This window comes from Poromitra crassiceps, assembly GCF_964638095.1.
Source record: "Poromitra crassiceps genome assembly, chromosome: 18".
In the NCBI taxonomy this organism is placed as follows: domain Eukaryota; kingdom Metazoa; phylum Chordata; class Actinopteri; order Beryciformes; family Melamphaidae; genus Poromitra; species Poromitra crassiceps.
In genome coordinates this window covers 26,798,334-26,818,588 of record NC_139636.1, presented here as the reverse complement: position 1 = coordinate 26,818,588, position 20,255 = coordinate 26,798,334, and the positions used below count along the sequence as shown (strand labels likewise).

The window sequence follows — 20,255 nt, the reverse complement described above, 5'->3', positions numbered from 1 at the left end:
AGCGCGAATGCCTTATAACATAACTGGCTGTGATTGCTCTTTTCTTCTCTTGATCAGAGTTTTCATTCATCATTTGTAACAGTGCCCATTCGTTCCACTGCTGCACAGAGCGCTGTTGGCTTTTTTATTCAAGGTTTATTAATATTGAGTGTGTCTAAATCGCACCAAATCTGACACTGCACATTGGGTCCCCAGCAATACATCCGCCAAATGGGAAGTAGATCAGACAGATTTGACCATAAAGTCGAGTTACAACCCTCTTCCTGTGTTGTCAGTATAGGTGGCGCTATGACTATGCACGTGTCCAAATTGCACCAGGTTCGACACTGCACTTCCTCAGGTTCCCAGCAACACACTCGCCATGTGTGATGTAGATCAGATGAATAGTTGTAGAGATAAACCACTTCCCGTGTTGCCAGTAGGTGGCGCTATGACTATGCACATGTCCAAATTGCACCAAATTTGACACTGCATCAACACACTCGCCACGTGTGAAGTCGATCGGACGAACAGTTCTTGAGATATGCTGTAAACAGACAGACAGACGGTCCTGCTCCTGCCTGGATACTGACAATAATGACATGTCAGACTCACGCAGCACAGATTTGCCTACCAATATCTAATGCCACACTTGGAGTGACCAAAAGTGCAGCTACGTGTCAAACTCGGCTTTCTTCTCCCAGAGATCTCCGAGTCTCCGGAGCACATAAATGCTGCATGATTTTTCGGAGGACAGTCTAATGGCATTTGCAGCTCAACAGGAGTTGCTCAAAATGTCAGTAAGCCCTTTTTGTGGTTGTGGTGGTGGCACGTCTAAAAATAGCACACTACTGTCTGTTCTACATTTGAAGCACTTTATACTGGCGCTTGGCTGTCTATTTTTACACCGGTATCAATAGGGAGGGCAGCATGCAATTTTAAAATAGCTTAATATCGTCTGCCCTGCTGGGGAGAGTGGTTCCAACATAGCGCGCATGAAGCCACGTGGTCTAGTTTCCTCCCGGGGCCGGCCGGGGTAAATAAAGCCATGGGATACCGTGCTTATTTCCAGATGCAACCTCGCCCCGTGGTGATGGAGGCTGCTGTTCCCTCTCCCTGGATTCAAACGCTCTTCCCTGGCCCTGGAACATCTGATGTCAGGCCACAGTCCAAAAGAGCTTGATTTGGCAACTTTGTTTCAGGAGTGCTGTGTGCACTGCGCAGCCCAAATGAGCCAGGCACTGATTTGTGGCTAGAGGCCCTCTGTTGTTTTTAAACTTGCTCCATGGGAATGACATGGATGGAAAACACTTTGAATTGCCTGTGTCGTATAAAATGTGCTATACAAATAAACCTGCCGTGCCTTGCCGTGCCTTGCCGTGCTGTGCCGTTACGTTCACACAGGGCACCTACGCCTTGCCTTGCCTCAGCCCACGCCTACGCCTGCAGACCTTGAGCTGGGCGTGAACCTATCACACGCTTTTGCGATCACACCGCACGCCTATTCCACGTTCACCTGAGCCGAGTCACAAGCGCCTCTCCTCTCTCCCGAGTGTTTTTTTTTGTCACGTGTGGTCCCCGAATTATCATGGGTAGGTAAAATAAATCCGATATATTTAATGTGCTATTGATGCTGGATATGTATAAGCAGGTCTCCTTCTTGGGTGACTGCTGTCATAGAGAACTGGATGCTGTTGTACCAAGTGGATCAACTTTTCATTGTCCATCTTGCTTCTTCGGTCGCTATTCTCTCTCCTGAAGATTTGTTTACCAACGGGGAGAAAGCCCCACGTGATAGCCATCCGTCAATCTGGGATCATGTCTATGTTCCCCGGGGTCTATGTTCCCCGGGTTCTATATTCCCCGTTTTTCACTACCCTTTCCCAACCCCCACGCCAAACCTAACCTCCCCCCATGCCTAAACCTAACCTCCCCCAGACCCTAACCCAAAACCTAACCTCTCCCACCCCCACGCCTAAACCTAAGGTCGGCATTGCGGGTGGTCGGCACAAAAACGGGGAACATAGGACCCGGGGAACATAGGACCCGGGGAACATAGGACCCGGGGAACATAGGGATGACCCCGTCAATCTCTCTCTTTCTCTCTCTCTCTGCTCAACACTGTTGTAGTAACTCCATTTTATTTTGAAATTCAGTTGCCTTTGCCATTTCCCACGGATATTGTCGCGTTTTTCCTTCATGGCTTGACAGAAGAAGTCTGCCCTCACGTGCCTAGTCGGCTTGAAAATAGAACTCATGCCTAAATTATAAAATCGGCGCAGGTTAGGCGAGGCGTGGGTACACGCAAGGTTCACGTTGCTGCGCCCTGTGTACACAGCCTCATTGACTAAAAAGGATGCCTATTTAAAAGCGTGGGTAAAGGCAAGGCGTAGGCAAGGCTTGGGTGCCCTGTGTGTGAACATAGCGTTGCCCTGCCTTGCCTTGGATGACAAGGAAACTCACATTCAAAATAGGCAGAGAAAAAAAAACATGCAAAGCCTCTAAACCAGACGGAGAAGTCAGATCAGATGGCATACATGCACAAGAGTCCGTGTAGAACTACCAATAGGCCAGTGGCGCATGGGGAAGAAAGGCTCTTAAAAAGTCTTGAGTTACATGTGGAGTGAGATGGAAACAATGGTCTGGACCAAATAGCCTTGGGGAGCTGTTAAGAAGACATTCGTTTAAGACCGATTGACTAGTCAGTTTTTCCCCCGCCTCCATTCCTACTCTGCCAAAATCAAATCAATATTTGCAAACGAGAACAACTCTCTCCCAAAGCTGGAAACCACAGAATCAAGACTCCATGATGTCTTCAAGATGCACAATGTAGGAGGGAGACTAACGTCGTTGACTCATAAAATCCAAGTTTGAGCTTTTCCACACCCACACGAGCTTTGTTTTATAGTATAGTAATGATGTGAACCAGAGGACATACCCGCATGTCCCCTGGAAATACTCGACTCTCTTATCATCAGATTTTCTCACAGTTTTAAATTTATTCTCAGTCGAGATAAGTGTGACATCACAGATTCAAGGGAAGGATAAAGCCTTTGCTCTAAAAACACTAATACAAATCGAACGGTCCCAAGGCACGGGGGAAACACATTTGAACAGTAAAATTCATGCTGATTCTCTTTTTAAATATGTTACCACACGCAATTCTAGATGCTGTATACTGTGTATGTTAATATGACAATATGCTGAGTAAGAATAAACCCACTTAAGCATGTGAAATGTATACACGACTATTAACCCATTGATACCTGATGCAGCATTTGTGTGTATATCCCTCATTTGTGTGCGTGTCCCTTTAAGACCGCGAACCGCGTTAACGCGGTTCGCGGTCTTAAAGGGACACACACACAAATGCTGCATCAGGTATCAATGGGTTAACCCACCCATGACTCTGGAATGACCTGAAGTAACCGTGGCGATCAATAGCAGCAGTCACTGGCACAGTCATCTGGCCCCGCAAGCCTCTAGATCAATTTCTTACCATTAAACTGACTGAAACGGCCCTTTGGGGTCTCTTATACACATTCAATATGTTTTTATTTGGTGTTGATTGTTCATTTAAACTTCTGTCTCTTTGGAATGAACACAGAGATTGGTGGAGTTGTTGAATGAACTCCTCCGCAGCTTCTTTGCCATTATAGAACTGGTTGCAAATATATTATTATAATTATATCTTGATTTTCAGAATAAAACTTCCATATACACGCACACAATTCTGACCATATATATATATATATATATATATATATATATATATATATATATATATATGGTCAGAATTGTATATAGAATTGAATATATATATATATATGAAATGAAAAATTAAAGGAACCACCGCAACACTGAAAATGACTTACTGATGTTTATTTGTTCACAAATAAACATCAGTAAGTCATTTTCAGTGTTGCGGTGGTTCCTTTAATTTTTAATTTCATGTTTATCCTGCAACCGACCAGCACCTGATTTTTCTACTGGCTGTGCACATGGGAATCCTCTCTTCACCATATATATATATATATATGAAGTTACCTGTCCCACTAATACGACTGATGCAATAGCAATACAGTCAACAAAGCTACCCATCAACAGTTTAGGAGGAGTAGACAGCTTTTACTGCGAGGAGTAGATTTCTTCAGCTTGGATTTTGGAGACTTGAAATCTGAATTACAACAGTCTTATAATCCCTTTAATTAAAGCCTCCCTGCTCTGGCTCAGCTAGAACTGGCAACTACGGAGCAACAGACCCGTAAATCAAATGTCCCCATCCTGCACTTAAAGAAGACCTTCCAGCTTGGTTTGAGAAGAGAGGGAGAATTATCCAGAGGGTGGGATTTGACATCCACCCTTGCGAGAGATGGAGACAACCAGCACTACTTATAGTATACTATGGTTTTAAACCATGAAACGACGCATAGTAAGGATGGGCTGCTTCACTCAGCAGATTTCATCATACCTTTTGGAGGAGAGATATTTCAGCCACACTGACAGTTTGATTGTCAGCGTTTGGCATGTGATGGGCTCAGCTGATAGGCTAATTCAATTTGAAAAGCGGACTAATTGGGAACCACGTTACCACATCCGAAAGGCTCTATGTCACTGGAGGCTGTCCAGAGTACCGTGATTATTTGCAATAGGTTGAGTCGATGTCTCGTCATAAATGCTGGCGTAGCTGGCTGGGGGCATGGGCAGGGTTGGGTAAATCCTCCCGTTCTCCCCATTCAGCATATATAGTTAGCATTTAGCTGCTAGCCCAGCCCAGGCAGACACGATCGGGGATTTAACCCCCGCAGTAAACGCACATCTGATCTGAACAGATGTCTATGTAGCTACCTGCTCTAGAATCCCCAATCCTGTAGTGTAGAGCCCCAGCACTGTCCTTTGGTGAGTCAGCCCATTGAGATATATGTTTTTTTTTTTACCCCACTCGCATGCCAGCCGTAGTACATGACTGTATTGAAGAGATAATTTACTTGTGAATTTTGCTCAGCAGAGAAGAAGTGATGCATGTAACTCTTTGCTGGCATTCCTACCTTACCGGTGTGGATGGAGTCACTGTGACGTCATCCATTGGTTTTTGGACTCCCGTTTTGAACCTATGGGGGTGTGGCCATGCAGCACCATCTTGGAGTTGTTGCGCAGCTCGTGCGAGATGGCATGAGACCAGAGGTTTCCTCCTGCTATTGGTCCATGATCGGCAAGCTGTACAATCACTGGACAGGCGACCTGTCAATCACGCCCAGGTCATAGTCTTTTCTATCATCTACTCTAAACAGGTGAGTTATATAAAAAAAATCATCCCCCGTGCAGTTGTAATGAAAGGTGAAATTAGCTATAGCCCAACCAGGCTTTAACCAGGCTGTAAACATGTTTAATTCTGTTGTAAAGTCAGGCATTTTAACTCATTCCCTGCCATTGACGTGTTTTTACGTCATTTAAGAGACGCTTCCTTGCCCTTGATGTAATAACTAAATAAATGTATTTTCACCGGCATGTGATAGAGGGCGCTCTTGGCCACCTCATGAAGTGCTACTTCACTCCTAAAGTTCCCCAGAAGCCGGGGTTATTGTCCCACAAAACCAGCCAGTGGAGAAAAGCAACAATCACCCTTCAGGAGGAATCTCCATAAAACACTTTCAGCCTGATGCCTCAAAGCGCTTCAACAAGCTTTTCCCCCCCGACCTCGACACATGACTCGTGACAGTCACTCAAAGCTGAAGTTTTTTTTTCACCAGACGCTGGTAAACGTACACAAATTTGGGGGTTTAGAAAAGCCACAGAGGATTGTCAACCCGATCCATCTCCAGCTCATTTACATAAAGTTATGTAAATAAACAGGAAGTCACTGCTCACTGTGCAGGAGCCTTCCTGCTTCCACAGTGACAGGCGCAGTAATGTGTTTCTCCCCTGCCTCCTCTTATCTACACTGCCATCAACCTTTCTCATGTTTATCTCATAAAAACACAGAAAAGCCCTTTACTAATCATGTTAAATGCTCTCCAGTGTTTTTTCCTTGTCACCGTTTTGATACATTATAGGGATATAAATATGCCTCTGGGGTCTGAAGTGATGAACTGGCTCTGATCTGCTGAGAGTATACTGCTGCACGCAGGGCATCTATACAGCCTGTGATATTATAATGTTAGCTTGATTCATGTCATAACACTGATTAATGACCATGTGTCAGTGCTGTATGCTATGGTTGTCAATCACTGTGCGAGGACCATGGTCCAGGAAATATTTAAATATAATTGTATTTCCTGTCTTTAATGGTGACCTCATGCTGCACTAGTAGGCGTAAATATACATTTCTAACCAATAAAACCTTGAGATTTATGAACAGTCCCGCCCCTCTGCACTCCTCCCATCAAATAAAATTGTCTTTCGCTCCCTGACTCATAATGCATTGGTTTAGACCTTAGAATGAACCCTCACTGCATTATGTCAAATCAAATCAAGGAAGTCAAGATGTCATTTCATGGAGTCTTTAACTCTGTCTCTCATCTACCCATTTCTTAGTGGAATAACATGAACACGTTCATATATAATGGAGTCATTGGTAAATATTGCATGAGGAGACTTTGCCCAAACTTTGGTCTTAAGATGAGTCTCTTAAGTCTTAACTTTTGTTTCTAAGAAATATGACCTTACCTTGACGAATGTAGTTTAAATGTGGTGTAGCAGGGTCTCTACTATCTCAGGGTAAAAGCTGTTTGTGCTCTTGCCCTGGAGCGCAAACAGAGGAAACATGAGAGTGATGGAGAGGACATTATGGGTGATTCTGAGGACCCTTTAGGGACATTACAAACCACTTACCATATTTATTCCATGAAATATTCATGTGGTACTTTTCCCGCTAAGCACACGACCCTTCCTGTATAGTCAGCAACCAAACTAAAAGCAACATGTGAACATATGGTAGGTCCTACTGTAGCTTGACAAACTCAGCCGCAGTGGGACACAACCGGCCTGGAAAATACCTTTTCGCCCCTTTACAAAGTGCTGCTTGTGCTCGTGCTGTTACATCACCTTGGTTTTCTATTTATTTTTCTGATGACGGATTAAAGCATAATTCCAGCTTGAGCCGTTATTCAAACTTGTCACATTTTCCCTTCGATGCTGTAAACGGAACACAGAATTTAGCAGAAGAGATTGTAAAGATTTTGTTTTATCAGTGCTGTTCAGTGTTTCCCAACCAGGGGTACGTGTACCCTGCAGGGGGTACTTGGAAAGATTTGGCATTACAATTTATTTCCAAAATGATGGGAGAAAAATAATTTCAAAAGTAATTTCATAAGCCCATTGTTAAAATGGCACATGCACTTGCACATGCACACATGCACTAGTTCCCCCCGACAGGTGTCAACTGTTACATGACTGATAAGTGGCTCAAAAACGTCCAGTTGCTGTCGCTCCAGATTCAGATTTAGGAGAGCCTGGTTATAAAAGGAAAAAGGAGGCCAATCCCAAACACCAGCAGTTCAGTGAAACATATCTTTTGTATGGATTTCTTTGTACGTCTGCATATTATTACACTAAAAGTTATAGAACAAATTTAGGAGCATCATCAACAGGCATGAGTGAGGGGGTAGGCTACTATTGGCATGGCAAAACAGCTCAAGGGGGTACATAAGACAAAAAAGGTTGGGAACCACTGCTGTACATCACCAGCAGCTTAGCCAATTTCTGTTGAGAGAGGCCTCCTTCCTCTTCTATTACTGCCATTATTTAAGTCTATGCAAGGTGGCGTTCTCTACTCTTTGGTTCTCATTCTGTAATTGTGAAGCTGCTAGTTCGAAAGCTTCCTTCCTGTCTGGGTAATGACATGCTAATGACCTGCTCTCCCCATTTTACAGTCTTGCATCACAGCTGTCTGATGAGTGCATCAGTGTAGCTGTGGATGATGGATCCTTCAATGTTATCCGCTGCAAGAAACTGATATCAATGGTCCTAAAAAACGATCCTTTGTCTTAGACTGAAATCCTTCATCCGTCTTTGTCTGTGGCCGGTCCAAAGTAACGTGGATTTCTTTTCCTTTTTTTTTTGCAGTGTATTTATTTGTGGTATAAATAGCAGTGGTCTCATTGTTGTACACAATTCATAGCAGCTGTTTCTATTAAGTCCGATGTGTTAACATACAGCTTAAAACCATGTTGCTCATCGTCATGGAGATGATCAGTGTTGACAAAATATTTATTGGATGAGATCATGTGCTGTTGATTTAGTTCATAACTTTGATTCTTGACAGTCACGGCAAGATAATCCTCTCCCTCTAGACGTTCTTCAGCTCGTCACCTTGACAGTTTAGATATTTAAGACTGAGTACCGACTCATGTTTTCCGCAGATTTTATACATGTGACTATTGCACGTTGACGTTTGGTTTGTATCAATCACCATTGATTGATGCAGATGTATTTCTTTGTCCCTTTTATCATTTTTTGGTGTTTTTTAATGATGTACCGTATTTTACTATATGATGGACAAATCCAAGACTGACTTTAATGTATGGTGTCTCTTAATTTACATACTATATGAGAAGCAAAAAGGGATACAATACACAATCATGAAGACACGTGTTGCCTGAGAGGAAATTTTATTACCAAGCTCTTAAAGGGATAGTTCAGATTTTTGGAACCTTAGCCCTATTTGCTACTTACCAATGATGATGTTAATTGGTAGATTCCTTTCTCAGCACAAGCCATGCTGTTCCTCATACTAGCTGCAGATAACTTAGCCACAAAGCAATACAAAGTCAATGGGGTCATGCTCCTGTCTGTGCAAGCTGACGGAGGCTCACTGAACATTTTTGTTCTCCACAGTGCACACAGTGTCACGGTTAGGCTCTCTGAATGTGTTTACCTCATCAATTATAATATCACGTTCATTTTGGCATCGTCATAGCCCAGGAGTAATTATCTTTATCATCTAAGCTTACACCAGCCTCCAGTAACACATCCAAAGACCCTTGCCATATACCACCAAATTCTGTTTTTCAATCATGAGACACTAGTAGAAAGTTTAACAAGCTTTAATGATACAACAAATTAATTTTGGCGTATGACTCCATGATATGATGACGCTCTCCTGAGATGATGAGAGGGCGTCGTCAGTGAAGAATAGGATAGGAAATCCCCCATAGGGAATTCTTCATGACGATGATGGTGGTCAGGGGAGGAGGTGGGGCAAAAACTGCTTCAGGATGATGATCAGCAACTGAGAATGACACATGGCACATACACAGCACATAGCAAACAGAGTACAAAACATGGACCCTGATATATTACGCTGATTAGGTGATTGGGGATCAGCTGGAGAGGAATAGCTTGGGCTGATTGGTTATTGCCACATGTGTGGTAAACTGTGAATGGGTGAGGAGACAGCATCAGAGAAAGGGGGCGAGCCTAACAATGAATGGGTTATACAACCTCAAAGAAAGGGGGCGTGCACTGTGATATGACGAGAACTGGGCGTTAGCTGTTAAGTAGTCTTCATTATTGAAAATAGTCCAAGACATTATATTTGTTTGTTTGAACTGTTACGAGTTAGCAATGGCATGACACCGTGTTGCAATGCAGACAGGCGGTCTGGTCTTGACCCTCTCTCTGGTCGGCAGGCACCACCTGGACAGCCGACTCCGTTGGCTTTGATGCTGAACTATAGGCTCCAGCGGGTAAGGAAGGACCTCAGAAGGTCGAGAAAAAAACTCCTATACTATACCCTTAAAACAGGTGGGACATTCACCTCAGACTCGTGTCCCAGGGGAAAGAATCAAAAGCATTAGTCTGTTCTGGGTCCAATGCGGAATAACGCATCCATGCCCAGCATTCCTCCAAGCGCCCACAGCCCTCAACACATGTCCGTCTTTCCAAACATTTCTCATAATCGTCTCTCACTTCCCGCTTCATCTGGGGAAAATGATGTCACTGTCCGCCCTCTGTCACAGTTAGCCAATCACAACAGTCCAACACTGGTACCGCACGAATACCTAGCCCAATCACAAAACAGATGAAAGGCTAACTATGATTGACATTCATTCAGACCAATGATTAACTCCTAAATCAACATTATGTCATTAGCTCATCAGCAATCAACATCATCATTGGTAAGTAGCAAATAGGGAAAAAATCAGAACTATCCCTTTAAAGATACTGGAAGAACCTAGGAGCTGTGTGCACACTGGTCTGGACATCTAGTAGATAGGCACCGGATAATATGAGGAACATACTCTGTGCTCTATTAGTAAGTCTAGTTTCTGCCTGTGTAGACCGGTGTGTGTAGTATAGATACTGTAGGGCTCAGTGTGATGTAAGACCAGAGCCACTTTTGTCTTAACTTGTCCAGAAACAATACAGACTGAACAATACAGAAAGAATCACTGCAGTGCAGACTGCAGACAAGTCTGTTTTTGAAAGATAGGCAACAACTGTATGCTTTCCACACAGACGCATGCCTATGACACAGAGTGAATACATTCAGCCATTTTTCAGTCAGATCAATGGTTCCTGCTCTACAGATGGGAATCTCTGATGGGTATTATTGTGTAAGTAAGGAATGGTCACAGAATACTCTTATTTGATTCAATAGGCTATCTCAGAAGAGAGGTATAAGTCAGATGTTTTCAGAGGTACCAAACAAACTTCTAGCAAAATAAGGCTGTACAGAATAGCATTTTCTTTTTTATACATACTGTAAAAAAAGTGGATATTTACTCTTTACCTTACCTCTATAACTTAATTACATCCTCTTAAATAGTTTTAGAATGAGCCTGCATGCCAAACATGGATGAATTGAGCTTAGAATGAGCTGATCATGAATTTAATGTGTAACGTTACATCTTTGAAGAACTGAGCATCGTATTACTGTTCCACTTGCTTGGGCTTTATCCCTTTTTCATTCGAAGTAGCTGCATATTTCAAAGGGAATTGCAAATCAAATGTAAATTAAAATCCAACGTCTTTTTATCGAGGGGATATTTTCAGTTTATTTTCTTATGGCACCCCTGAAACAGGGGCAAGTGGACTTATCAAACATGTAAAGTGAGTGTAAGTTAAGTCCATAAGAAGGTTTATTTGCATAAGCAGCTCGCTCTGAACCAGCGTTTCATGAAAAGAGCTTTTCAGTAGGAGATGGTGTGTACACCTACAACTGAATGTTGCATGGCACTTCACGTCATTCCTCAAATTTCTTAGGGGAGAAATACATTTTCAATTTTAACATAATTGATAATATGTGTAAAATTAACCTAAATACATCATACTTGGTGGTTCTTATGTCTGTTCTTTCCAAAGTCTTGTTGAGCATTAAAACACTGATGATAATTAATTATGGAATATGCAATAGTAATTTTGTTCAGTTTTGTTTCTTGCATCGTAGAATCTATGCATATATATATATATATACATGTATATATATATATATATACGTATATACATACACACACACACACACACACATATATACATATACTGTATATACACACATGCGCATGCACAACCCCACACACACACACACACACACACACACACACACACACATACACATACACACACACACACACACACACACACACACACACACACACAGCAGGTTGAAGTCCGTTTAAGTAACTTCCTCATTCGTGTGTGGGGCTTCAGTTTGTTTAGCCACCATAAACCAAACAAAGTGTGTCTTCATGCACAGCATATTGTCTGACCTCTTTACTGTTTACTGAGATGAGCATCAGATGACAAATTACTTTGAGAGTCATGTTCCTCGTATTTATGACTCTCAAATTAACAAATATTAATTCTATGCTACTTTAGAGGTTCATTTGATTTCATTCGCCAATTTTAATTGGGACATCCAGGGTTTGCACGTTGAGGGAATGTGACATAACATGACATGACATGAAAATATTGTTTAAACACATTGAGAAAGTTCATCCATATTGTACAAAATAAATAAAAATGAAATGCTTGTAAGATAAATTGTTGGTGCATAGGTGTATTTTTCAAAACATCATTTGATAATCAAATCAATTCAGGCATATTATGTAATAATATGACAAATAGGCTGTTACGGTACAAAACACTATCATTGTCTTGTTGGGGCTGCTTCAGTGGGATGTCCAGGTGGCAAAGTAACTGTGACGTTTTGGGTTCATCAGGGACCATTGTCATGTCAATGTCATGTCATCTCCCTCTCTCTCCCTCTCCCTCCCTCTCTCTGTCTCTCTCTCTCTCGCTCTCTCTCTCTCTCTCCTAAACTTTCAACTATCTAACAAAGAAAAGAAAAATCTAAGCTGAATGCTGCTAGTGTTTCAGTGTGCCTTAATTGGAATTGTTTTCTTTAATGAATTGTGTCTTCGGACCAAAACGTTTGACAACATGTCTTGTTACCCCCCCCCCGCCCCCAACTGCATTTCTTTATGTGATATGACTTTTCATGTAAGAATGTGGCATTTCACTGGCAAGGAAACCTGACGTCCCTCTGACGTCTGTGTTGTATTTCACACACAGGTGCAACAATGATAAAGGTTATGGATTCTGACAGCTTGGGAAACATAAGGATTGGCTCGTTCAATACAATAAAGCATTATAACTTGATAAAACATGTGAGCTGTTCTTAATGTTGAATTAATTATGTAATATCTGAAGCGCTAATGTATATTATATGTAAAATATATGTTCTCAATTTATACAGGGTAACTGTTGAATACTTCTGACTATACAAAATCTAATTAATTCGTAATTAATTAATTAATCTAATTATGATCCATTTGTTTACAGTCATAACATCTGCATATATTTAATTCATGTATTTGCATGCATAGTGGCCTTATTTCTCTCTCTTTTTAATAAATGCATTTCCAAATGTCAGTGCTGCACTTAGTAATACCTCTCATAATGATAAATGGAGACATTTATGGACCATATCTTTGCCTTAATACAGCACACTTTCCATGAATTTAGGTTCCCTTATGCATTAGTCTCAATACATCACTAAGTAAGCGTTGCAAAGTGCACATCAGCTAATGCACTAATAAACACGGATTAGATATCAAAGCCATGAGGAGAACAAACAGACGTTTCTAACTTATATTTATATTGATGTTAAATAAGTTATGAACACACGTCTCTTGTGACACAGGCTATGTGGCTATATACATTGTACTGTCTGCAATGCTATTAAGCTTTTAGGGTAAAACTCCAAAGATGAGACAAAAGCAGAGGCAGAGGTTTTTGCTTAATTATCCCACAAAACAAACAAACAAAAATATAATATACTGTACATCCTTTCCTCATGCTGTGGACTGTGAAACGACTAACTGATGCCATTTTGAATATCCATCTGGGATGCTAATAACACGGCTTCTTTGCATGAGATAAGTGAGAGAAAACGATAAATGTCACAGTCAATATGAAATGTTCAATGTTATCTGCAACTGTTACAGCTGCAGCACTGTTACAGCTGTTCACACTGAGCGTGTCATTATGAAAGGTCACTGTGGTTAAGATTAGAAGGACTTGATGCTGTGTGGTTCATTCACAGTATAGTGGCCTCTTCCAGCCCTCTTGTGGTTCTCATGGTAACTGTGAAAGAGAAGAGCAAAGTATGAGAAAATAATATGAGTCCACGAGATGCAAACAGATGAAATATGGTTATTTTGTTATCTTTTTACCTCTCTCTCTCTCTTATCTCTCTCTCTCTCTCCCTCCCTCCCTTTCTCTCGCTCTCTCTCTCTCTCCCTCCCTTTCTCTCTCTCTCTCTCTCTCACACACACATACACACACACACACACACACACACACACACACACACACACACACACACACACACAGAGAGTGTGGATCAGATTTTGTTTGGGTCTGCAGATAGCCAATTATCTGAGGGCCTGTCTATATTCCAATCCGTTTCTCGTCTGGACATTCTGCCTTTTCTGGTTACAGGAAGTAAGATTAAGCCATCAAGCTATGCTTTTCCATATCTCCTCAGGAAGACATTTATTGAATTATACTTCCCCCTCGTGGCTGCTGATATTATCGCAGGCTCAGCAGTGACTTCAGTAAAAATGGCAGCAGGGGGAAGTTGGGGAGGAAAATGGGGGAAATCAGAAATCTAATGCTAAAAAAGTATAAAACAGACACAAAGTTGCCCAAAAGTTATAAAACTACTTTTCGGGTAGCCGTCGTCTTGGAAATATGCAAATTAGGGGGTCCATACACACCCAATCATAAAGATAAGCATTCCAACATGTTTCTAATGGCCGATAAAACATACTAGACATCAAGGAAAGGAAAATCTTAACTTAAGGTGCTTTGTGCGACCGGCCCCTGGACTAGATGTCATCATCAGTTATGTCTGACTTAAATCCTCCCCGGCTGAGTCTTGCTCACAGCCCAGCCAAGCATGAACCTGCGAGAACATGGACACAGCTCCAGCTGCTTCCAGACCACAAGAGGACAACCTGGCAGTGGTGTGCACAGACATTTTTGGGGGGTGCTCAAGTGAAAAAAGGGCACCCCTCTCATAAATAAAGTTACATACAGTCCGGCCCGGATTAACACAGGGTGACCTCACTTGAAGTGCTCCCCTCCTTCCAATTTACATGTTAAAACAAAAACAAATGAAATGTACTATGGCAATAAAGATTTGTATGAACTTCAAGTACAGGCTCAACACACATACTACAAAATAATAATAATAATAATTATTATTTATTACCCCCCCTTTTTTTTTTACAGACATACATACAGACAGACGGTATCGCCTTTATTAGATCGATTATTATTTATTCATGTGGTGCAATATGCCACAGATCATGCTGTGGTCAGACGATGAACACATTATTTCCATTTTCCCACTTAACTTGTTGTTGATGATCTCCCCCTGGGCCCGCCCACTCTGCCTGCCCTATAAAGAGCTGCAGAGCTGGGAGCCTCCCAGTCAGATTCAGCACAGATGAGATGAGCGGCGCAGCAGTGTGCAGCAGCTCATTAAATGAAGATGGATGCCAACATTGTTGTTATGGGGACAGAGAGTGTTGGTAAATCAGGTAATCCAGCTCTTAAAAAATGCCTATACTTTGTTGTGCACCTGTTGACTGCCTGAGTTTGATAGTTTGACGGTGATGTTTTTCAGCACTAACGGTGCGCCTCTTGACTCGGAGATTTATTGGAGAATATGGAGATATTGGTAAGTAGCCTACTGTATGTCCATCTCTCTTTTTGCAAGTGTTTCACTGACCTTGAGCTTACATGCTGCCTTCTATACTTTTCATTAACTTCCATACTTTCTACAGAGTCTATTTACAGTCACACATTTATAGTGGATGGAAGGGAAATCACTCTCAACATCTGGGATTCACCTTATTCTCAAGTAAGATATGGATAATCCTGATAGTTGCTCTTAATACCATCTGTTACTAATATTGTAATGCACAAAATGCAATACTTTATGTGAATTTCCATGTCTGATTTTACAGGATCTGTCTATGGAGACCTCACTGTTTGAGAAGAGGGTCCAGTGGGCGGACGGCTTTGTTCTTGTCTACAGCATCTGTGACCGGGCCAGCTTTAACTCCATCAGCAGGCTCATTCAGAGCATCAGGTCCAGCAGACACTGCCTGCACGCAGTGCCCATAGTGATCGTGGGGAACAAGAGAGACCTGCACCACAGGCGGACAGTCCTGAGCTCAGAGGGCAGGCTGCTGGCGCTGGCCTCAGACTGTCATTTCTATGAGGTTTCAGCAGCTGAGAACTACCACAGTGTGCTGATGGTTTTCCACGGGCTGGCTGACACAATGAAGGACTCCAAGCCGGCCACAAAGAGACCTTTGGGATTCAGGGGCATCGTGAAGAGCATGTCTGCTGTGTTCGCCCGACGACGGACAGACTCCTTATAGCAGTGGTTCTCAACCTTTTTCCTATCAAGACCCTAATTTAGTCCACATCAGGGCCATGGACCTCCCATTTGATGAGATTTCATCTCTCTGCTCTGACCCAAATCTGAGAATATTTTTTATTGTCAGATAGGATTTTGTCCAGAATTCCATAACATTTCCCTCCGACCAAAAAACAACAACATAAAAAAAGAATGAATCTGCTATTTTTGTTAAGCTTATATGTTCTATGGTCTCTCCTGATTCTAAATATAGCTGAATCGCTTGGTTTGAGCTTGACCAAGTAAAATGTTTTTATAAGCATTTTATGAAATGTATGGAAAATAAAATGGCGGGTGAAATCCCTTGGTCCGCACGCCTAACCCGGAAGTGGGCATGACTTTGGATCTCAAGAGTAGGCCTAGGTAGAGATAACAGAGAAACTATGATCAAAACAGTCATTCTTCTGCATTATGTTCACTTCTGTAAATGAAATAATTCTGAGGTTTAACAATTCATCAGTTTGCTGGGGACCACCTGGAACTCCCTCAAGGACCCCTGGTGGTCCATGGACCCCACGTTGACAACCACTGCCTTATAGTAAGATCAAAGGAGGGGAAGAAGTTCTCTGTGAATCTGCATAGTGGATGCGATGTATTTTGTATATTGCACTGGACAAATACCAACCCTAACCCTGAAATGTGATGTGTGGCATGTGCCAAAGCCAAGGAAACATGTGGTTTGAAGCTGAAACATTTCATAGCGAGTTGGGAGTGAGACTTGATTTAGATCAAAAGCCATTAAGCCTCAAAAGAGTTGTATGCATATTAAAAGATGCAGCTTTAGATGGAAAACAAATTCTATGCACAAACTGTGCCTTCCATACACCAAAGACGATGCAAGATGGGGGGAAAACTGTATTTTGATTTTCATTATTTTACTGAATATTGCCGTGTTCAATTCAACAGAATGTAGCTAACTTTAAAAAAAAAACAGCTACTGTAAAGACACTGTAAAGAACAGTTTGAACTAATTGCTTTGCATATTTATGAGCTTTCACTTTGTTGTTTGGTCAATGATTGTATATAATATACTGAAAGGTTGCATATATGTTTGTATAAACCATATTTTACTGATCACATTGATTAAAATAAAGCATTAAAGGTGCACAAACTCAAGTTTCTCGATTGTGTTGATTATTCTAAATTCTGCCATTTGTTGCACAATAATGGGATTACTTGTATCGATTGTTAGGAAGGGAACATTTGTCACTTCCCCTCCTCCAGTCTGCCAGCTTTCTGCCCCCGAAATATCTACTTTGTCCCTACTGCTCATTTGTGTCTGCTTCAGAACATCACAAAGCTTTACATGTATAAGATCACTGTGATGATGAGATGAGAAGGTTGCTGTTGCTTTGCATAGTTTAACACATTAGCTTAAAGACTCCCTAAAGTTACAAATATATTTGAGCTTCACTGTGCATGGTGATGTCTGACACTAGAAGCCACAATCGTCTGCTGACAGTGGAAGGTTTCGCTGAGCTCACTGAAAGGGCGATTTTCAACGAGCATGCTTCGTGACATCACGAATACTAGAGCCAATCCCGTGTCCAGTATTCAGCCATTAGAGCCCTTGTTTGCATGCTGTGATTGGTTAGTTATGTTCTCTATAGATAACCCCGATTGGTTGCTTTGGAATTTTTAATGAGGCAGAAGGAGGGGAAGTCATTTTAAAGATTTTAACAAGATAATTTCACTTTTTTGAGGGAAAAACCATCAGACACAAATTATTATTCAAAGTAGAGTATTTTATGTACATCTTAAAACATGACTTTAGGGGGTCTTTAAATGTTTACATAAGGTCCTTCATCGTAAATGCAGTCACCTTACTGAACTCCTAATTCCATACTTCATCATTGCTCACGTTTTGATAGAGCTAAAGGAAGATTTCCACTGCAATGGACAAGTTCTATTCTATTCTATTTTATTCTATTCTATTCTATTCTATTTTTCTATTCTAAAATGTCCACTGACTTACGAAACGGAGCTTTCTCCCTTCTCTTCCGTTCCTGCTATCTTAAACTGTGCTGAGCCTTAACGTCACACCCATCCTTTCCAATGAGGAGCTGTGAATTCCACTCTCCTCGAAGACCATTCCCCCAGAAAACAATCTTCTAATTTGACACTGGCCTGCTCCAGTAAACTTGGGCTGACCCCCAAGACCAGGAGAGAGAAATGCCTACTGTTCTGCCCTCAACCTACTGACCCCCAAGACCAGGAGAGAGAAATGCCTACTCTCCTCTTCTTCCCTGAACCTACTGTATAGCCTACCTCAACCTACACCTCAATCCCTTTAGGTCTCTGGAAGGTGGAAATAAGGGAGCAGCTCAGTGTAGGCTAGATGGCAGATAAGATGGTGCCAGGTTCCCCTTTTTTCTATTCTTGTGTGTGTGTGTGTGTGTGTGTGTGTGTGTGTGTGTGTGTGTGTGTGTGTGTGTGTGTGTGTGTGTGTGTGTCTGTGTGTCTGTGTGTGTGCGTGCGTGTGTGTGGGGGTCCGCGAAAAGTTTTCAGGAAAATAAAAATAAAAACTTTTTTATTTATTTTTTTGCAAAAGCTTCATAGTTCAACGTAAATATTTTATGCTTTAAATCTAAAATGGTTCATTGATTACAGTCTAATCTAACAAACCTATCAATTTAAAAGTCACGTTACTGTGGAAACAATTAAGTTTAGCCCAAAATCACAAATCAGAATGGGGGGGGGGGGTCGCCGGTATATTTTCTACCTTAAGGGGTCCTTGGCTGAAAAACATTTGACCTAGAGCTTTCAATGGCCCCTCACTGCAATACAATCCAAAGATAGGCACCTATTAAATACAGCAGTAGCCATTTTATCAAGTATAGGCTACATGTACCAAGTAAGAGAATCAGCCTATTGTAGGACTGCCGCTGACTGGATGTGTCTTGTTTATCGCACCATTCTCAACAGTTTGCCACAATCCCAGAAGGTCAGGCGGCTGGTTCTGAGATGCTGGAACAGGAGCGTCTGGCACCGACAATATCATGTTCAAAGTGACTTCCATCACCAGTCTTGCCTCTTCTTAACTTTTAGTCAAACAGTAACTGAACCTCTGGCCCCTGCCTGCATGAGTCACAGTCAAACTCAAAGTGTCTGGGGGAGCGAGCTTTGTGAAAACAACCAAGTGTAATGTGGCCATGATGTGGTCTCCTGCCACCCGGCACTCACTGTATCATTCCTTACACACACACACACACACACACACACACACACACACACACACACACACACACACACACACACACACACACACACACACACACACACACACACACACACACACACACACACACTCACTCACTGTATCATTCCTTATAGGACAAAAACAAAGGCAAGGAAAACAGCTTTTAGTTTTTCGGCTACTTCCCTTTTCCCCACAGTCAACTCAAAAACTCTTACAGTGAGTGTGTGTGTGAGTGAGTGTGTGTGAGTGTGTGTGTGTGTGTGTGTGTGTGTGTGTGTGTGCGTGTGCGTGTGTGTGTGTGTGTGTGCGTGCGTGCGTGTGTGTGCGCGTGCACGCGTGCAGGTGTGCACGTGTGCGAGTGTGTGCATATATTAGCACTTGTTTTCCATTTCAGCAAAACATTTTGTTGTTGTTTGGGTTCATTTGTGAGCCCAGTTTCAAACTGCTGTAATAGTAATAATGTAATAATATCAGCGCAATAACAGAGAAATGCGAAAGGTGGAATAGATATACCCGCCATACTGTTACTCCTGGTGATAATTATGCAGCATAGACACATACAGTATCTACACACCATCAGAGAGAGAGAGAGAGAGAGAGAGAGAGAGAGAGAGAGAGAGAGAGAGAGAGAGAGAGAGAGAGAATGAAGCCACAAGCCTCTTCACCAGGTCCAAATTGGCCCATTGGATGACTCAGTTTGAATCTAAGTCAGTCTGTGGGGTTTTTGCCAGGAGGTCCACTCAGCCAACGGTCCTGACCATCTACAATATCATCAAAAGGCATCAAACTACTGAATTGTGGTTGAGAAAAAAGTGCTAGCTAAGCGTTTAGGTAGGCTAATTAGATGAATGTTGCTTCCAGCAGTCAAAGCCTGCATGAAAGAGCCTCTACAGTAACCTGATTTAATATTTCTACCAGGGAATATGGACATATAAATGCGAGTCCAAATTGTTCTCATTTTGTGAATCAAAAATGTGAGCAGCCAACTATGCCTTAAACTTTCAAGGAAAACCAATCTCTGAAAATGAAAGTGGAGTGAATTCATTCTAATGAAGAAACTAGGCCACTGAATGCTATTCTCTGCTTGCCCGGTGGCACGTTTTGAAGAGACATCGCTGATCAAACACAATGCAATTTTCT

At 42.0% G+C, this 20,255-nt stretch overlaps 1 protein-coding gene across 1 annotated transcript; it reads left to right on the top strand.

The window, feature by feature from the left end:
- Positions 1 to 14,980: 14,980 nt before the first annotated feature.
- Positions 14,981 to 15,878, top strand: LOC310792575 (ras-related and estrogen-regulated growth inhibitor-like protein; the record flags this gene model as incomplete). Its single annotated transcript, XM_083654274.1, has 4 exons — positions 14,981 to 15,029; positions 15,116 to 15,169; positions 15,276 to 15,352; positions 15,459 to 15,878. The coding sequence occupies 4 exons, from the start codon at positions 14,981 to 14,983 to the stop codon at positions 15,876 to 15,878; spliced, it is 600 nt and encodes a 199-aa protein (XP_083510400.1).
- Between the last annotated feature and the right edge of the window lie 4,377 nt (positions 15,879 to 20,255).